The 17,341-nt window shown below is 42.7% G+C and overlaps 1 protein-coding gene across 2 annotated transcripts in view; it reads right to left on the bottom strand.

The window, feature by feature from the left end:
• Window positions 1–17,341, bottom strand: part of FMN1 (formin 1) — a 454,272-nt gene that overhangs the window by 332,549 nt on the left and 104,382 nt on the right. The window contains exons 1-2 of one of the 2 annotated variants that reach the window (XM_043471391.1): window positions 7,796–9,532; window positions 6,242–6,359 (exon numbers count right to left, since the gene is read on the bottom strand). In XM_043471391.1, coding sequence (XP_043327326.1) covers window positions 6,242–6,359; window positions 7,796–9,157 — 1,480 coding nt within the window. In that variant the 5' untranslated portion in view covers window positions 9,158–9,532. Of the gene's footprint in view, window positions 1–6,241; window positions 6,360–7,795; window positions 9,533–17,341 lie in introns of those variants that run through there. The other variant, XM_043471390.1, reaches the window with a different exon arrangement.

The raw sequence follows: 17,341 nt of genomic DNA, 5'->3' as shown, positions 1-17,341 counted from the left end.
ACACATTAGCTTCATTTCCTCTTCGGATGCTGAGCTACACAGTATGATGGTATACTTTTTAAATATCCTAATATTTAAATAACAAAGAAATGTTTCAGGTCATTAGTTATAACACAAGATAGAGAGAAAGAGAAAAGGAAGCCTAGCTCTAGGCTGAGCATTTGCAGCAAAGCTTCTTCAGCTAAACCTGGGGAGGTGGCAGGAGATGGGGGAGGACGTCCACAGATGGTTGTGGGGTGAGGAGGAGGGTCTGAAATACTGTAGATGCAAAATTAACTGCAATGTCTTCTTCCATAGTTTTCTATCATCATTAAGTTTTGAAAGGAGTCTCAGAACACTAAGAATCACCAACCAGAGTAAAACTAAGGAACAGTACCCCTGAGATCAGATGGTCCAAATATGCCCTTCACTCAGGCCAGCCCTGACCTCACGAGGAAAATTTAAGTATCCAGTGTGTGTGACTCACTAGATTTGAAGGAATGCATTTGACTTTAAGGAAAAGTAATCACAAGGTACAATTTCATACTGGGAATACATTTAGGAAAAATACAAGATATACCCCTATGTATCCATGTATTTAGTTTATTAAGTCAGAAAAGAAAACTTGAATAGGTTTGTAAGATATGTTCCTGGTAAGAAATACTAAGCATTTTAAAGATCTCGATTCTCTTTCCCACCTTCTCATTAATTTATAAATAATGCAATTCCAATAGAAGTCCCAAAGGGATTCTTTCAAAATAAGACTAAGTAAGCTAAAGTTTTCTGGAAGAAAAAAAAAAAGAAAAAAATTTTTGGAAGTATATCTGAGAACTTGAACAGATTTTGAGATGTATTATAATGGTACAATAATGAAGATACTGGTACAAAATACAAACACAAAGAGAACAGAAAGCTCAAGACTGTCCTAAACTTATCCTGGAGAGGAAAAATTATTCCAGAAGCCTGCTGTACAGTTAGCTACTTACAAAACCAGAAGCTGCCATAGCCCTCTACTGCAGGCTAGGCCCTGAAATAAGTTTTCAACATGAAATGGACAAAAAGAAGAGAAGCAAATAAGAGGTAGAAAGAAATCACTTAAGAAATTTAAACATAAAGCTGATATTTGAGTAGGGGAAGTCCTCTTAAACCAAAAGAAAAGACATACAATAAAATGAGGGTCGATTTGATTATATAAACATTTAAAATTTCTATACACCAGAAAATACAAGTAAAATAGAAAGCTAATAAGAGGGAAAAATAATTTCAGTGTTTTAAAAGTATTGATTTCATACTGAACACCTTTAGATAAGAAAATTAAGTTTGGCAATTAACATGCATAAAAACCTGAAAAAGGCATATGTACTTTTATTTAGCCATTGCACAAGCAATGTATCTAAATAAAGAAAACACTGATAAACAAAAATATTTATAATGTTATTTTCATCATTATACATTTCAAAAAATGAAATCTACAAATTAATCATTGTTCAATGCAGAAATCAAAGATAGTCACATCTTCAAGTATAAAAAGCAGTCTCTACAGTGTGATTAAAAAAAATTTGAAGTATTAAATTCACATAGGACTATCACAATTCAAAATGGTGGAAATGATACCTCTATGAAACACAATTTAGAGATTCTGTTTTACTCTGTGATATTTCTAGATATTTCCAAACTTATTTTATTTTGTAATATTGGGGAACCACTGAAAGCCTATGGAAGCTTTTCTGAGATCGGTAAACAAAGCCTCTGCACTAAGGTGAAGTGGGTGTGCACAGGGCAAGGCCCTGAGTAATAGCCACTGTCTTCTTCTGTGAACTGACTGGGGAAGAAAACACGCCCTCCTACGGGATACAAGGCAGGAGCTTTTCTTCACACCCGCTGTGGTCAGGTATGATGTGGCACGTGTGTGCCAATTCTTCCCACAGACTGTCGGGCTGCAGAACCTTCCTTCACCCGGAGTCAGCCAGCAGTGTAACTGTGCTGGGCATCTTTCATTGGCCTCCCAGATCCACTCTGGCCCCTTCTGGCTCTTTTTCTGGGCTCTGCTGTCTGGCCTAAAGTAGATCCCAGTTCTCTGACTTCTCTTTGGATTTGGCCAAGAGGAGAGATGGCAGGAGATCAGAAAGCAGAGGAGAAAGTCAGAGCATTTATTCCCCCAGCTCTCTCCCACAAGCAGGTCACCGTGGACTGGCTGCATCCCTCCACTGAAGGTCACAGCTCCCGATGGGCAGCCCCCTTCACACCACTCAGCCTCCCTCTGACATTCTGGGTTTTCTAGCAGCTTTACCCAGCCCTGCCTCTGCAGGTGTAGGGCTATAAACACCTCCCATGATTACTAGCCCCAGAGAGCTGCTCCTGTCTTTCACTGCTTTTCCCAAACCCCATCCACACCTTTGTAAACCATCTTCAACAAACTGTCAATCAAATCATCCTCACTGGATCCCTGACAAGACCCTGGTTGATACAGTAATAGTATACAGAATTATCCAAAGACGAAATAAGTATAGCTAAGTGCATTTATTCTCCATAAAGCAAAATGAGGAAAAAAAAAAAAAGTAGCCTAATAGGGTCTAGAAAATTCTTTCAAGTTTGAGGTAAAAGTTTAACCCCATGTTACCTCTATGATTTGATTATTCTATGATACCTAGATCCTTATTATTTCCAATTTTTTTTTTTTAAGATGTTGGGCCTGTTACAAACCCTTAAGTAACCTCACCAGAGATAGGACAGCCTGTTAGAGGATGAACAGAAGAGATCCCTGGGGATCTATCTCTGATAAGACAAACTGCTTTTGCAGCATTAAACTTAAAGGTAGACATTGACTTTTTCTTTTAGGTTCCCCTTGTATTGTTTCACACTTTTCACTTGGTTGTGACTGGGTTTGACTTAGCCCTGGGCTTCACAAGGTAACCAAGTTTATTCCACCCAGATGTTTCTGGTCTGCAGTGTAGGAAAGCGGCAGGGACTCAACGTGACTTAACCATTTAAGAATGTGATGAGCCCACTGAAAAATTCTTCCTAAGAAAAGCCAGACTATCTCACAAGCTTGTTGTGAGAGCAAACTCCTGTACTCAGGAGGAAGAGGAAAGACAATTCTGAGGACATGAGGACTGTCACTCAGATAGTCCCCAGTCCATTCCAAGGAATGGTTGGTGGGGGGAGTTGGGGGCGAGGGGAGAGAGAATGCTCTTTTCACTCATAATAGCTGTGAGGCATCCCAAGCACAAAGCAGAATTGCATTGCTAATAATGTATGAAAGGACAGTACAGGGCTTGGGAGAAAGTGATTCTTTCTCATTTGAGCAGAGCAATTCAAATACCATGTGAATGAACATGGGGGACCATCCCTGGTAGAGGTCAACTCCAGCAAGTGCGCAAGTCCCTTGAGTGACAGCTCTGGTGAGCGCTAGTGCCCCTCTCAACTGGCACATCACCTGGGCTCTGAGAGCTCAGAGACTGGCAGCGGAAGGGCCCTTGATGGCAATGCAGCATCATCAGAATGGCATCAGAGGCTCCAGTGGGAGCCAAGGGCTTTAGCTGCCAAGGGAGTGAGTGAGTTTGTTGCAGTGTCAGCAGCTATAGATGACGCTGATGGCTTTGGCAGTGGCAGAAGAGCGCACCCTTGACAGTTGGCACCAGCAACAGTGGTCAGCTTCCCTCACATGGCCACGAGGGCTCCAGAAGCCATAGTTTAAAGGGACAGCTTCCCTTAGATCAGCTCTTTCTTTTTATCCTTGAACAAAAGTGATCTGACCATATCAGATGACCGCCTAAGCCCTCAGAAAGACACCACTGAACGACAAACTCTGAACAGAGGGAAACACAAGCAGTGGCACATCCAAAGTAGCCAAGGGCAGCACAAGGACAGTGAGAGATGCATGATGAAAAAAACCACCTCTGGGCCAGCCCTGCCGAGGACTGGGCTCTGATGTTGACAGCGCAGAACTCTACATCTGTGTGCGTAATCACTCAGTTGTGTCTGACTCTTTGTAACCCCGTAAACTGCAGCCCACCAGGCTCCTCTGTTCATGGGGTTCTCCAGACAAGAATACTGGAGAGGATAGCCATTCCCTTCTCCAGGGGATCTTCCTAACCCAGGGGTGGAACCCAAGTCTCCTGCATTGCAGACAGATTCTTTATCATCTGAGTCAATAGCATACTTGAAATACGAATGCTAGACTCCTGCTATCCCATTTCACTAACTTAATGAATTATATATGCCAAGAAAAATTAAAAGCACTTCAAACACCCTGAAATATTTTGGATCTAATTTTTCTATCTCTGTGCTTGCTACTTCCCTAAGGGCAGGGAAACCAATGGAAATACCACAAAATGTATTAAGTTATAAACTACATGCTTATAAGACTCCAGATTTCTCAACAACAGAACTTAAAATCACAAGGAAAATGTTAACTTCCTCAAGATTAGCAATAAAATGACAAGGCAACCATATGCTGGTATTGAGTCATGGAGTAAAAAGAAGTTTCCTGCAGACATAGGGTATCTGCTTTAACACTCCGTAAAGTATTATCAGCAGAGTAATTACTGCTACAAGGTTCATAGGAAAACAAGCACCAGACCTGGGAGCACAGAAAGTGAGCCATGGGACTGCCATCGTGGGAACCAGCTGGGGGCCTAGATGCCTCCTCCAGAAAACAGGCAGTCTTCTCTCTGTAGCAAGCTGTCCTTGTGCCATCAGAATGCACCCAAGAGGACTGTCACTATTCATGGATTCCCCACTCCTTTTCCCTCATCTAATCCCAGACCTGAGATAGCTCTGAGAACACACATTTCATGACCAAAAAAAAAAAAGAAAGCTTGGAAAGCTACTGACTTCGGGTGTAATAACATAGCAAGGTAATGACAGAACTCCTCTGAGCTTCTAGAAACAAAAGAGGAGAGAAAGCAAAGACTCAGGAATCTCTACAGAGTATAAATGCCCCCACATATGATTTGACATAGACTGAAAAGTCATTTCAGACATTTCTTTCTCTACTCAGCAAATGCTCATTATCACAAGGAAGACTGCCACCCCATTATACACTAGGAATAAGAACTCATAGGATTCTGGTTTTTCACTAAAGAGAACTTCAGGACTTCTGATTGTTCAAACTGTGCCAGAAAAGACAGCTTGGGAGGTGGTCAGTATTGCAGCCATAAGCATTCTGATTTTTGGAAAAATCAAATGTAGGCAAGAAGAATGAAATAGTTATATACATTTTCACCAAGGCTATGATAGCTTTCCCTCTGTAAGTCAAGCATGTCAGAAAAGAATGTCACCAAGTAGTTGTCTTGGGGGTAGTCAGAAGTCTGCAACTGTGTAAGTGGAAGCTGGAACTGAGATCCACTTGTGCTATCACTCACTGATTGTAATTTTATCATCTTTCAAAAAGCCTGTGGATTACTAAACTATCCAAACTTTGATCTACTTATGTCAACCAATCAACCAATAAGAACTGAAAGAAGTACTTCTTTTGTATAACCACACAGACTGGTAATATATACAGATACTTAAGACAATCAGCAAAATGTAAGCCTATAAAGAAATCTTCAAATACCAGGAAGAAGACAAAGAGGTTTCCTCAGAGATACATAAACACACACATATATACAATTAAGACATAACCTCCTCCCATTCTTTTTTCTTTTTTAATTTCATGTGAACCCTTCACTTAAAAAGTAAAAATATCTAGATTTCCATTCTATTTAAATACATTCAAGCAAAGCTCTGGGGAAGGTTTCCAGGGAGTTGGATTGCTTCGAGATTGGCCATGCATTAAATAAAGCTTTGTCTAACGAAAGTGAAAGAGTAACTGATGGTATCTGTACATTCACTCTGCACAAGGTTACTGTGACTCAAAAGCATTACTCGAAGACAAAGAACAAATCGGATCCCAGCTCTGGAGACTCACACTCTGCCTCTGCCAGCAGCCCTGCCGGCTCACACACTCTCTGAGGGCCAACCACCTGCTTCCTGAAGAATCTGTAATCTACCTTCTCCATTAGTTCCCCCAAGGTTCTCCTCCTTTACACAAGTGCCCCCCTTCATTCATTTCACTGCATTCACCTTTCATCTCTAAGAGATTCATTCCTGATAAGTGTGCCAGGGTTCACTGTAACATCGAAACCAAAAAGAAAAGCCTTCAGCATTGCATTTTATAATGAAACAAAAACTCCAATTCTCAGAGTCTACTGAGCTAGAACTAAAAGCCAATGCAGCAAGGGATTCATTCCTGAGACCTGGCTTCTTTTCACATTACCTGCTTCAGTGTACTTCAATCCCACTTTTTCTTCGGTGTCCTTTGTCTTCGGTGGTGGCCAGACAGCCTGGAGTCTGCCAGGAATCCTATCATCCTGCTCAGTGGGACTGTGGTCAGGCTGTGGGAAAAATGGGCAGAGAAAAGTTTAAGTTCAATAAAATGTGACCAGAGTCAACTAAACCCTGAGAATGCACTCACTCCAAAATTAATTCTAATCGCCAGTTGCATATTGCTTTCACTCGCTGCAACTGAAACAACTCACTACAATACAATCCTTTTCCAGAAATGTAAAGTGATCAGCTGGAGTGGGAAAACGAAACGACTTAAGGCCAAGTATTACACGACCTTCAATAAATGATTTTTAGCATGTAACTCTTTAAAAAAAAAAAAAAAACACATTAATACACTTTGAGCTGAAGATACAAATGTACTATAATTTGGTACATTTATAGGTATGTTTACAAATATACCCCAAACAACTCCAGGGTTAAAGATATAAACCAGTTTTGCACTTTCCATGAACATTAGTTCTTGGTCAAGATAACACTTTAAGACATTCACATTGATCAATTCTTTTTTTTTTTCTTTCCTACAAAAAAAAAAAAAAATGAATGAGTTTGCTTTCACATTCAAGCTATTTTTACAGGGGTTGATTTTACAACCAAGAGAATGGTATGTTGTATTTAGTTTTTAACTGCAACCCAAGATAATTTTTCTAAAGACCTTAAAGTTAACATTTTAACTAATCAAATGTATGAGTGAATGATAATTATATGCAGGTTGAAACTAAGCAAAAAATTCTACTCACTGCCCTTATGAACTTTTAAGATCCACTGAACAAGTGCTTGCTAGTCCTTACAAATTTCCTGAATACTTTTTTAAACAATTGTCACAGTTTTCACTAATCAGATGGTTACTATGTGCTAACTTCATTTATTCTTCACAACTACCATATAAAATAAAGGTTATTTTCATCATTTTGCTGATGAAGACTGAGGATCAGAGAAGATCAAGGTCACCCAACCAGTAATTGGTGGAGTTAGAATTATAACCCAGGTCTCATTCTAAACCCAGTCCTCAATCAGGATGCCTTGTAACCAACACAGAACAGTTTAATCACATCACAAACATGTATTTGGCCAAGTGACCAATTTTCAAAGGAAAAATACAGTTTTCACAGAGGTATAATTAAGTGGGAAGGAAGTCTGGGCTACATTTCCATATTGCATTGATTCTGATGCTGCCTGGTTTTTAGAAGCACATTTACTATTAATGTTTAAACTCAGAGTAACAGTTTCCTTTTCTGATCTGCACATCTTTACTTACACCTTTCTTACAACAACCCAGAGAAATATAAGAAAGAAAGAAAATGCTCCAACTCCAAAATGCTGTCCAACTCCAAACTCCTTACAAGGGCCACTTGATAATATCATCTTTCACCTAGACGAGGGTCACTAAGAGTAGGTAACTAAGATTCTCTTTGACAGGAAACCCGAAAAGAAACATGGCCACATCACACTTTATGACAAATCACACAACCCAACTGCTACGTACGCTTTTGGAATCTGAGGGGCCATCCGCAGGCCTTGACCTTGACCGCTCAAACACAGCTCTTAGGGACTCCTTCTCATGCCTCATCTTGCGCTTGAGAGCTTCCAGCTCAGAGGTGTCAGCCGTGGACCCCTTTTTGGGGGGACGGATGAATAAGGCTTTAAAGGCCTCCAAGGCAGTCTCTGGCGGCTTTGGCTTGACCTCTCCTCCCTGGGTTTGGGCTTCTCCAGGGTCGCTCTGGCTCTCCTGAGGTGCACCACAGCCCATCTCTTCCCCCTTGGGCTGTTCAGGGTCTTCTGCCTTTGGTTCGGCTTTGGGAACATCAATGTTGAGCAGCTGAGAGAGCTGCTCCAGGAGCGTGGGAGTGGCCTTTGGATAGTTTGTTTTCTCTCCCTTCTTCACTGTTGGAGGCCCTGCCTGTGCCAGGGACCGCTGGACTGGTTGGGTCAACTTGAGCAAAGCCAGATCCCCATCCTTTGGTTTAATTTCAGTGATGGTCTCCCCACCCTCGGCTGTGGCTCCCTTCTTCAGCACACGAAGCCCACTGAAAAAAGCTGGAAGCTGGAAGGACTTCTCTCCAGGGACTTCTTTTTTGGAAGAGGTGTTCTCGGTGACACCAACACTTGCGTCCTGGTCTGCTGTTGCAGGTGGAGCTATGGAAGCTTCTTCTCCAGCTTCTCGCCGGCAGGGGCTGTGCTCTGTCCGAAGGCCACCTTTGTCGGGTTCCAACTTGCAGCTTATCTCCTGCAAAGTTCTTTGAGGACCTTCTCCGCTGAGCTCTGCATCACCCCTGTCACTAAGGGCAGTATTTTCCCTTCCATCTCCTGGCTTTTCTTGGGGTTCCTCAGATGGCTCAGATAAAACACCACCAGGGAATCTGGGGCTGTTGGTCTTGCTTCCCTCTTCTGGTTCCTGGCCTCCATCATCAGAGTCAGAATCACTGGTGGTGTTCACCAGGGTCCCTCGAACCAAAAGGACATTGTCTTGGTTCACATTCAAAGCAGCGAGTGGAAGCAGCTCTTGTCCAGGGAGAGAAATCTGGGCCTCTTCTTCTCCCCTAGGACTTCCCTCCAACTCCATCTGCGTCTCCACCTTTGTCTTCCCATCATTTCCATGGTCAGGTGGAACCTGAGCCTCTGCCTCCTGCAGATCCGATCCACTACTGGACTCCACCACTAAATTACGGAAGGCTTTCAGCACCGCGTCTTCCTCTTCGGGTTTCACAGATTCCAATTTACTCGTGAACCCAAAGAGGGATTTCATAGAGAACTTGGTCAGGATCGACAGCGCCGGGTCAAGTCCGGCTTCAGGTTTTTCTGGCTTCGAGCCATCACTGCCATTGAGAACGTTTCCACCTTCCTCCATGTCCCAGCAGTGCCCTGGGTGGCAATTCTCACTTCTGCTACCTTCCCCTGCTCTCTCAGTTTCTGCACTCCATCGGCTCTTAACTTCCAGAACGGAGAACCACAGGGGCCGGCCGGTGGATTCAGCCGCAGCGCGATCACACTCGGCCCGGCCCTGGTCCCTCCCGAGCCCTCCTTCCGGTTTGCGCGGGGATGGGGCGCCCGGGGCAACTGTAAAAAGTCCGCGGGGCTCTAAGCCCAGAAGCGGCTGAGGCTGCGCACCTTACTACACACGGGCTGGGAGGCTGCTCCTCTGGGACTTCCGTATTTATTCCCGGGGACAAAAGGCTTTTTGTCGTAGGGAAAATCAGCCTGCCCCCACTCATCCCAGCCCAGGATTTGCCACGAGCCCCGCCCCAGTGCCGGCGGTCCGCCGGGTGGCTTTCAACTTCCTCATTGGTGAGCAAGGGAGGCTCCAGAGAGTGCTGAGCGGGCAAGCTGATCCCGACAGCCTTCAACCACCCCGCAGAGCAGCCCAGGAAGTTCAAAAGTGAATCAGCAGAAAATAACTGAAATACTTCTTGTGGGCTCTTTTGGCATCTAAATCACGGTCAGAAGCCTGTGCCATCCAAGCAAAAAAAAAACAAAAAAAAACCCAAAAACTAGCAGTGCGCACAGACCGACAGCTACTCAGAAAGCCCGAAGCCAAGAAATATTTAAAAGGGAAGAAAGAAATAGATCATCTCAAAGTGCCAAGGACTCTCAAAAGCAGTTAATTTACTACCCTTGAAGCTTTTTCTTTCCTTTTTTTTTTTCTTCTTTTTTTAAGTGCTTTCTTCGGCTTCCCTGCAGGTTTCATCTGGAATGCAGATTTTAGCTTCCAGCAAAGAAAAACCAACAGGACTGGTTTAGATTACTGCTGTTTTAGCTCTGCCCTGCTGTCACAGTGTTCTACAAACAGGTACTTAGGCAAGCACGCCCACCACGCCCACTGTCCACCAGCCTCAGGGTGGTACAGTAAACAGCCCCAGTCAGGAAGGAATGATAACCCTCCACTCTCTTGGGCTAACCTTGGGCTTCTGTTCAGCAGCTCTAACTTCCTAGCTTTCTTAGGAATCCTGCTGGCCAGAGGTCACCCCTCTGTGCTCCAGCCATCCAACCTACAAATTGAAACCTAGCATGGTACAAAGTTACACACAACCTGCCTTGTTAGGCAAAGCAATTCATTAAAAAGGTCCCCAAGGAGCCACATTCCCCTAAAGGGAAAAACATCTGAAAGGTCTCTATCAGGGCTCTGTCACAGACCCATTTGCCTAAAACAAAAACAGGAAAGACAAAACCACCACCAAACATCAGCTCAGTGTAGTTTCCCGTGGGGTACAAGCTGGGCACCTGGCAATGAAGGACATGGAAAAATTGCAGCTCTGTCTCCTAGCAGCATACCTGCCTCTTGGGGCAGCTTCCTGTTGTACCTGAAGGTCTCTCAGTGTTTACCAGATCCTATTGAGTCAGCAGGCATTTAGTAAGCACCTGGAATGGATAAGGCACTGTGCTGGATCAAGAGAGCCAGACTGGCTTAATAGTTATCATGGTTTAATAGTAATCACCGGCTCTCTGAACAAAGCTTCGAGAAGATTGAGCCCAAGCGTTAAATGCAAACAAATTTATTCTGCAAAACAGAAGCTGTAGCCATAAGCAAAACAGCTGTCTTGCTTTATCTGCAGCAGGGAATGGCTGCGGCTTCCACACTGCTAACTTGAATTGTGTTCTCCACTGAGAAATTCTGATCACAATAATAAATTTCCAGTGTGATGTGTTCAAAAGAAACCTTCACACAAAAAGGGTACATATGATTATAGCCCATCAACTCTTATAGGAAAATTAAAACAGTATTTCCTCATCCCTGATTTGACCTTGTATCTAAATGGATAATTTCCTGGTTGCTCCTGATCCCAGTATATTTTGAGATTATTAAATAGGGCATGGTTAATCAAAAGGCCACCACAACACTCAGGAAAATTCATTTGTGCCATTTAAGCCTCATAACAAGTTTCCTATCTAAAGGAAATGCCTGTTGATAAAACCATACTTCTGCTTCTTCAGGACAGAAAAAGAAAAAGGAATCATTACATCTGATCATAAGATCAATCTTCTGAAGAACCAAGTAGACCAGTCAACATACGGGTGAAGGGAAGAGACATGGCACATATTTGTTGTTCTTTAACCGAGAAAGCTCCATTTTCTCAGACATAATTATTGACTTCCAGAATAAGTTTTTAAGCACTTTCAGCAAAATGGGACATAAACTAGAAGGCTCTTCTACATTACAGCATGGAGTGGAAATACAAAGTTCTAGCACCTTCTCAATACCCACGGACACAAATACAATGTCGTGGGAATCTTGGGTCCCAGGGAGACAATTTGATTCCAGTCCCTTGGTTTAGGGTAGATAAGGTATTATTAGGTTCATTTTAAAAATGAAGCAACCATGGCCAAGAGAGTGCAACCAAGCAAAGGCGCACAGCTAATAAGTGGATGATGTTAATAATATGTAACATTTATTAGGTGTTTACAAGCACTGTTCTAGTTGCTCCATGTGTATTAACTGATTAGTATACAGCTAACTATGGGCTTCCCTGATGGCTTAGTGGTAAAGAATCCACCTGTGAAGCAGGAGACACAGGTCTGATCCCTTGGTGGGGAAGATCCCTCAGAGAAGGAAACGGCAACCCACTTCAGTATTCTTGCAGGGGAAATCCTACGTACAGAGGAACGTGGCAGCTTACAGTGCACAGGGTCACAAAAGAACTGAACAACTTAGCAACAGAACATCAACAACACCTAACTATGAGGTTGGTATTATTTTTCTTTTTCCTGTTTGGGAACTGAGGCATGGAAAGATGATGTAACTTGCTCATATTCACAAGAAGAACTGGAACTTGAATCAAGGCAATCAGGCCACAGAATCCACAATCACTCTTCCAAAACCCTGAGCCCTGCTTCCTGCCATAATAGGACTCCACATCCACCTGCATCTTAAAATGTGCAGGCGTGTCAGCCCGGTTAGGTGGTGGGGTCTCACTAGGGCATGTATTGTACCTTACCCTCTGAAATGATACAGAAGACTGACTTCACGAAAAGAAAAAAATATGGGCGGGACTATTCTTTTCCCGTGTAAATTTAGAGGGGAAATCTAGACAGGCTACTTAGAAAAATCAAGCAAAAATTCCCTAGCTGGCTTTCTACTGGTCACAGACAAGACACATAATCCTCAGGACTCAAACTTACCAGAAGGCTTTCCAGTTTACCTATACAATTCTCCTTCATTTAGGAAAATGAACTATCACAAAGATGCATTCATCCAACAATCATTGTCAAGCACCAACTCTATACGAGGCTTCTGGGACATAAAGATGAAGAAACTCCAGCCCTCCACCTTGATGAAACATGAAGTTTAACAGGGGAAATCAGCCATGAAAGAGGTGATTCTTGTTCAGAGACCGTAACTTAGTACTTTATACTCCAGACTCAGTTTAATTAGCAATAGGTGGACCTAAGACAATTTTGAATGAATGCAAGTTATGACCATAAAAATATGAAGATAAGTAAGAAAGAGCAGCATGGTAATTTAAAGAGATTTTTGAATAGTGACTCTTTCAGGACACTCATTCTCATGACTATGAGAAATGTTACAACATCTGGTCATTTAGGGAATGGAAAAATGTTTCAGACCATAGTAGTTTTCAAATAAGCAGCCTATAAATCTGATCTTAGTTGGGCGGTCTTGAAAAATTCATCTATTTAATGCTCTAACATTCTCAGAGGGAAAAATAATCACCTCTTTTGGACATTATTTTTGTCTTATTCTATGATACACGTTTTTAAAGTACCTACCATGCAAAACCAGTAACAGCCAAGACTTTCTCCTTTACAACCTCACCTTATTCTCTTTTGTTCTAACCTCAAGATACTTAAGTTCTCTAATAGCTACCTATGCAAGAGGCCAGATTAAAAATTATCTACTTTGGACAGCTAGTTGAAACAGGCATGATCAATATCAGGTAGGATAACTCACATGTTGCTTTTTGTAACTATTTGTTACAAACAATCAGCACCCAGTTATGTGAAAACTGAAGAGAATTTATGTGGAGAATTTACTACTAATGAATTCTCCATGTTCCTCCCATCTCACCATCTTCTCAGATTGAGGCTGGAGCTAACTGAACCTCATGGCAATGAGAACATCATTCCAATAAACAACACCTAGTGAGATAAGCCTAAAAAAAAGGTTGTAATAAACAAAAAAGAAGGGATATCATCTCCTGGAAGTAGTAGAACCTAGCTTCTTGATTCTCATAACGATTAAAGTAATGAGCATTAAAAATTTTTCAAAATCAATTTGCAGAAATGGCACACGGTCTAAAGCAAAAACTTCCTAAAGCCCCTTGCTCCCCACCTCACACACTCTTTGCAGCACTCTGCCATGTCACTCAGCTTAGAGAATTCCTTCCCACCCATATTCTCATAAAACCCTCTCCCAGTGTTCTCCCAGAAAGGCAAGGGAAAAGTGTAGCAAGTGAGATTAATTTCATGGTATCAGGCTAAATGATTCTCATGTTTCTCCTTATCCAATATGCTCCAAGTTCTGGGCCTGATTTTTCATGACTGCTTCCAGCTTCTAGGGATTCAACTAGGTTAATGGAATGACTGCTTAAGAAAAGTAGAAGTTAAAATTAGTAAGAGTATGTAAGATTGTAGAAACTATTTCTGTGCAAGAGAAGTGTTTCGAGCAATGGACTGGGAAAAGTAAGTAAGCAAACTATGAAGAAAGATGTAAGTGAGGTAATGGGTGGAGATGGGGTTTTGTTCAGGAATTCAGGATGGGGTTCAGGAAGCATGTTTTAAATAAGTGACACTTAATTAAGTGAGCTCTGAGGAAATAAGGACATACAAGTACTCAAAAATACATTTGTTAAATGAATGAGATGCCAGATGAAACAAGTATAAGATAATGGAAGAAGATGGGTAGAATCAAATTGTTGGGAGGCTTAAGAGGACTTCAGAAGGACTAGAAATCAAGAAGCTCAACATTCATGTTTTAAAGATGGAGACATTTGGAGTCAAGAGAAGCTAGCTAACTGTACCCATTCATGAAGCTCAAGTGCAGTCATAGGATAGGAAATGACACATCGCCCTCCTGCCTTGGCATGTGATCATACCTTCTTCCTGATCAGCAGCTTCTTTAAGTTCATTTTCCACATCTTGAAAATGGAGTTATGAGGCCAAACCAAGGACAGAACCGGAGGCCTCCCTAGGCTTACTCCTTCCATTTCAGGCAGCGCTCTGCCAGGCTTCACTACGCGAAGAAATCCCCCTGCTATCTACTGCAGTGCTTCCAACAGCCCCTCTCGCTCAGCCTCGGAAAAGCTAGCAGCTGTTTTCACTGATTGAAGACAAAACAGGCTGCATCTGCTGACAGCAACAACCGGACTCAGGATTAAGGCCTTTTTCTGTCCAGCCATCTTGGTGCTAAATGTTTCTAAGACTGGTTCCGCTGAGCTATATTCAAAGTCTCTGTGGAAGTGGGTTGAATGTTGGTAACAAACATTCCCTTCTCCTCTGAAAAGGAAGAGGAGAGGCCAAGGCATACTCATGAAGCTGAAGAAGAGTTAAGAACCTGGTCCTGGGTCCTGGGCTCACATCCTACCCTACTCCTGCAAGAAACTTGACCTTGGGCAAGTTATATAAGCAACCTGGGTCTCAGCTTCCCCTCCTAGAAACTTGGAATAAGAATGGCTCCTTCTGTGTGGGTTATTAGAAGGATTAAATAAATGAATATGTGTTCCACATTCTCATCAGTGCCTGACACAAAATAAGTCCCATATGGATGTGATATGTTTTCAGAACAAAGGAACAGCTTACTTAGGGGCATCAACTGATATCTAACAATGTTTTTTAGCCTCGTCAATATGAAGCAAGTATTTACCCATGAAATGAAGGCCCAAGCAGGAAACTGCCCCGCCCAGCTCCCTCCTACCTATGCTCCAGGACAGAGGAGCCATTTGGTCTGAAAAAGATTATTCCCTATCAGTTCAGTGCAGTTCAGTTCAGTCACTCAGTCGTGTCGAACTCTTTGCGACCCCATGAATCGCAGCATGCCAGGCCTCCCTGTCCATCACCAACTCCCGGAGTTTACCCAAACCCATGTCCATTGAGTCGGTGATGCCATCCAGCCATCTCATCCTCTGTCGTCCCCTTCTCCTCCTGCCCTCAATCCCTCCCAGCATCAGGGTCTTTTCCAATGAGTCAACTCTTCCCATGAGGTAGCCAAAGTATTGGAGTTTCAGCTTCAGCATCAGTCCTTCCAATGAACACCCAGGACTGATCTCCTTTAGGATGGACTGGTTGGATCTCCTTGCAGTCCAAGGGACTCTCAAGAGTCTTCTCCAACACCACAGTTCAAAAGCATCAATTCTTCGCTGCTCAGCTTTCTTCACAGTCCAACTCTCACATCCATTACATGACCACTAGAAAAACCATAACCTTGACTAGATGGACCTTTGTTGGCAAAGTAATGTCTCTGCCCCTGGCTTTTTTAATATGCTATCTAGGTTGGGGTTCAATAACTTTCCTTCAAGGAGTAAGCGTCTTCTTTAATTTATGGCCTGCAGTCACCATCATCCATAATTCTTGGAGCCCCCAAATAAAGCATGACACTGCTTTTCCACGTTCCCATCTATTTTCCCATGAGGTGATGACCAGATGCCATGATCTTAGTTTTCTGAATGTTGAGCTTTAAGCCCAACTGTCACTCTCCTTTCTCACTTTCATCAAGAGGCTTTTTAGTTTCCTCTTCACTTCTCTGCCATAAGGGTGGTGTCATCTGCATATCTGAGTTACGATATTTCCCCGCAATCTTGATTCCAGATTGTGCTTCTTCCAGCCCAGCGTTTCTTCTCTTCCAGCCCAGTTATTCTCAGATGTACTCTGAATATAAGTTAAATAAGCAAGGTGACAATATACAGCCGTGACGTACTCCTTTTCCTATTTGGAACCAGTCTGTTGTTCCATGTCCAGTTCTAACTGTTGCTTCCTGACCTGCATACAGGTTTCTCAAGAGGCAGGTCAGGTGGTGTGGTATTCCCATCTCTTTCAGAATTTCCCACAGTTTATTGTCACCTACACAGTCAAAGGCTTTGGCATAGTCAATAAAGCAGAAATAGATGTTTTTCTGGAACTCTCTTGCTTTTTCAATGATCCAGTGGATGTTGGCATTTAATCTCTGGTTCCTCTGCCTTTTCGAAAACCAGCTTGAACATCTGGAAGTTCACGGTTCATGTATTGCTAAAGCCTGGCTTGGAGAATTTTGAATTACTCCCTATAGACTGTTGTTATTGTTGTTCAGTCGCTAAGTCATGTCCCACTCTCTGTGACTCCATGGACTGCAGCCCGCCAGGCTCTGCTATCCATGGGGTCTCTCCAGGCAAGAATGCTGGAGAGGGTTGCCATACCCTCCTCCAGGGGAGCTTCCCAACCCAGGGATCTTCTCCTGCTTTGGCAGGTAGGTTCTTTACCACTGGGCCACCAGGGAAGCCCTCCTTATAGATAGGCCTACTAAATACCATGCCTCCCGATACCATATCTGTGCCATGAGTGAGTTGAACTCCAAAGAAAATTCTTTCAAGGGGTCAGTGCTCTCTGGATTGTTTTTGTCCATCTGAAGAAAATAATTAGCTTGAAATGTGGCTACTATAGATGGTTACAAAGTTCACCTGTTTTTATTATTATACTTTTCCTCTGTTCCAAGATGATTTTTAAATCAGCTCAATCATTTCAGGGGGAAAAAAATCTATGAATTCAGATTTTTTCCAGAAGATCCTTTGCTTAAGAATCTGTTGACACATGCTGATGCTGTGTGTTCCCTTAGTACTGAGACTTCCCTCCCTTTAGAGAAGGGTGTTCCCAGACAATGACTGGCCTGGGAGACCAGCCAAGGTGTCATAGCAGAGCAAGGACCATTTTTTGTTGTTGTTTTTAGGCCAACTCATTATACTTCAAAGGTGTACCAACTACACTGAAAATGTCCTTACTCTTACAAATACAAAGATCAAGTTTGAAATGGTTATTACATTACTGCTTAGGGTCTTGTGTTTGTGTATGTGTGGGTGTGCATGGTCTTTGTGATATTATGGACTGTAGCCTGCCA

The sequence above is a fragment of the Cervus canadensis genome, chromosome 6 (genome assembly GCF_019320065.1).
Source record: "Cervus canadensis isolate Bull #8, Minnesota chromosome 6, ASM1932006v1, whole genome shotgun sequence".
Classification (NCBI taxonomy): domain Eukaryota; kingdom Metazoa; phylum Chordata; class Mammalia; order Artiodactyla; family Cervidae; genus Cervus; species Cervus canadensis.
The sequence above is the reverse complement of the archived record's forward strand: the minus strand, read 5'-3'. Positions and strand labels throughout refer to the sequence as shown.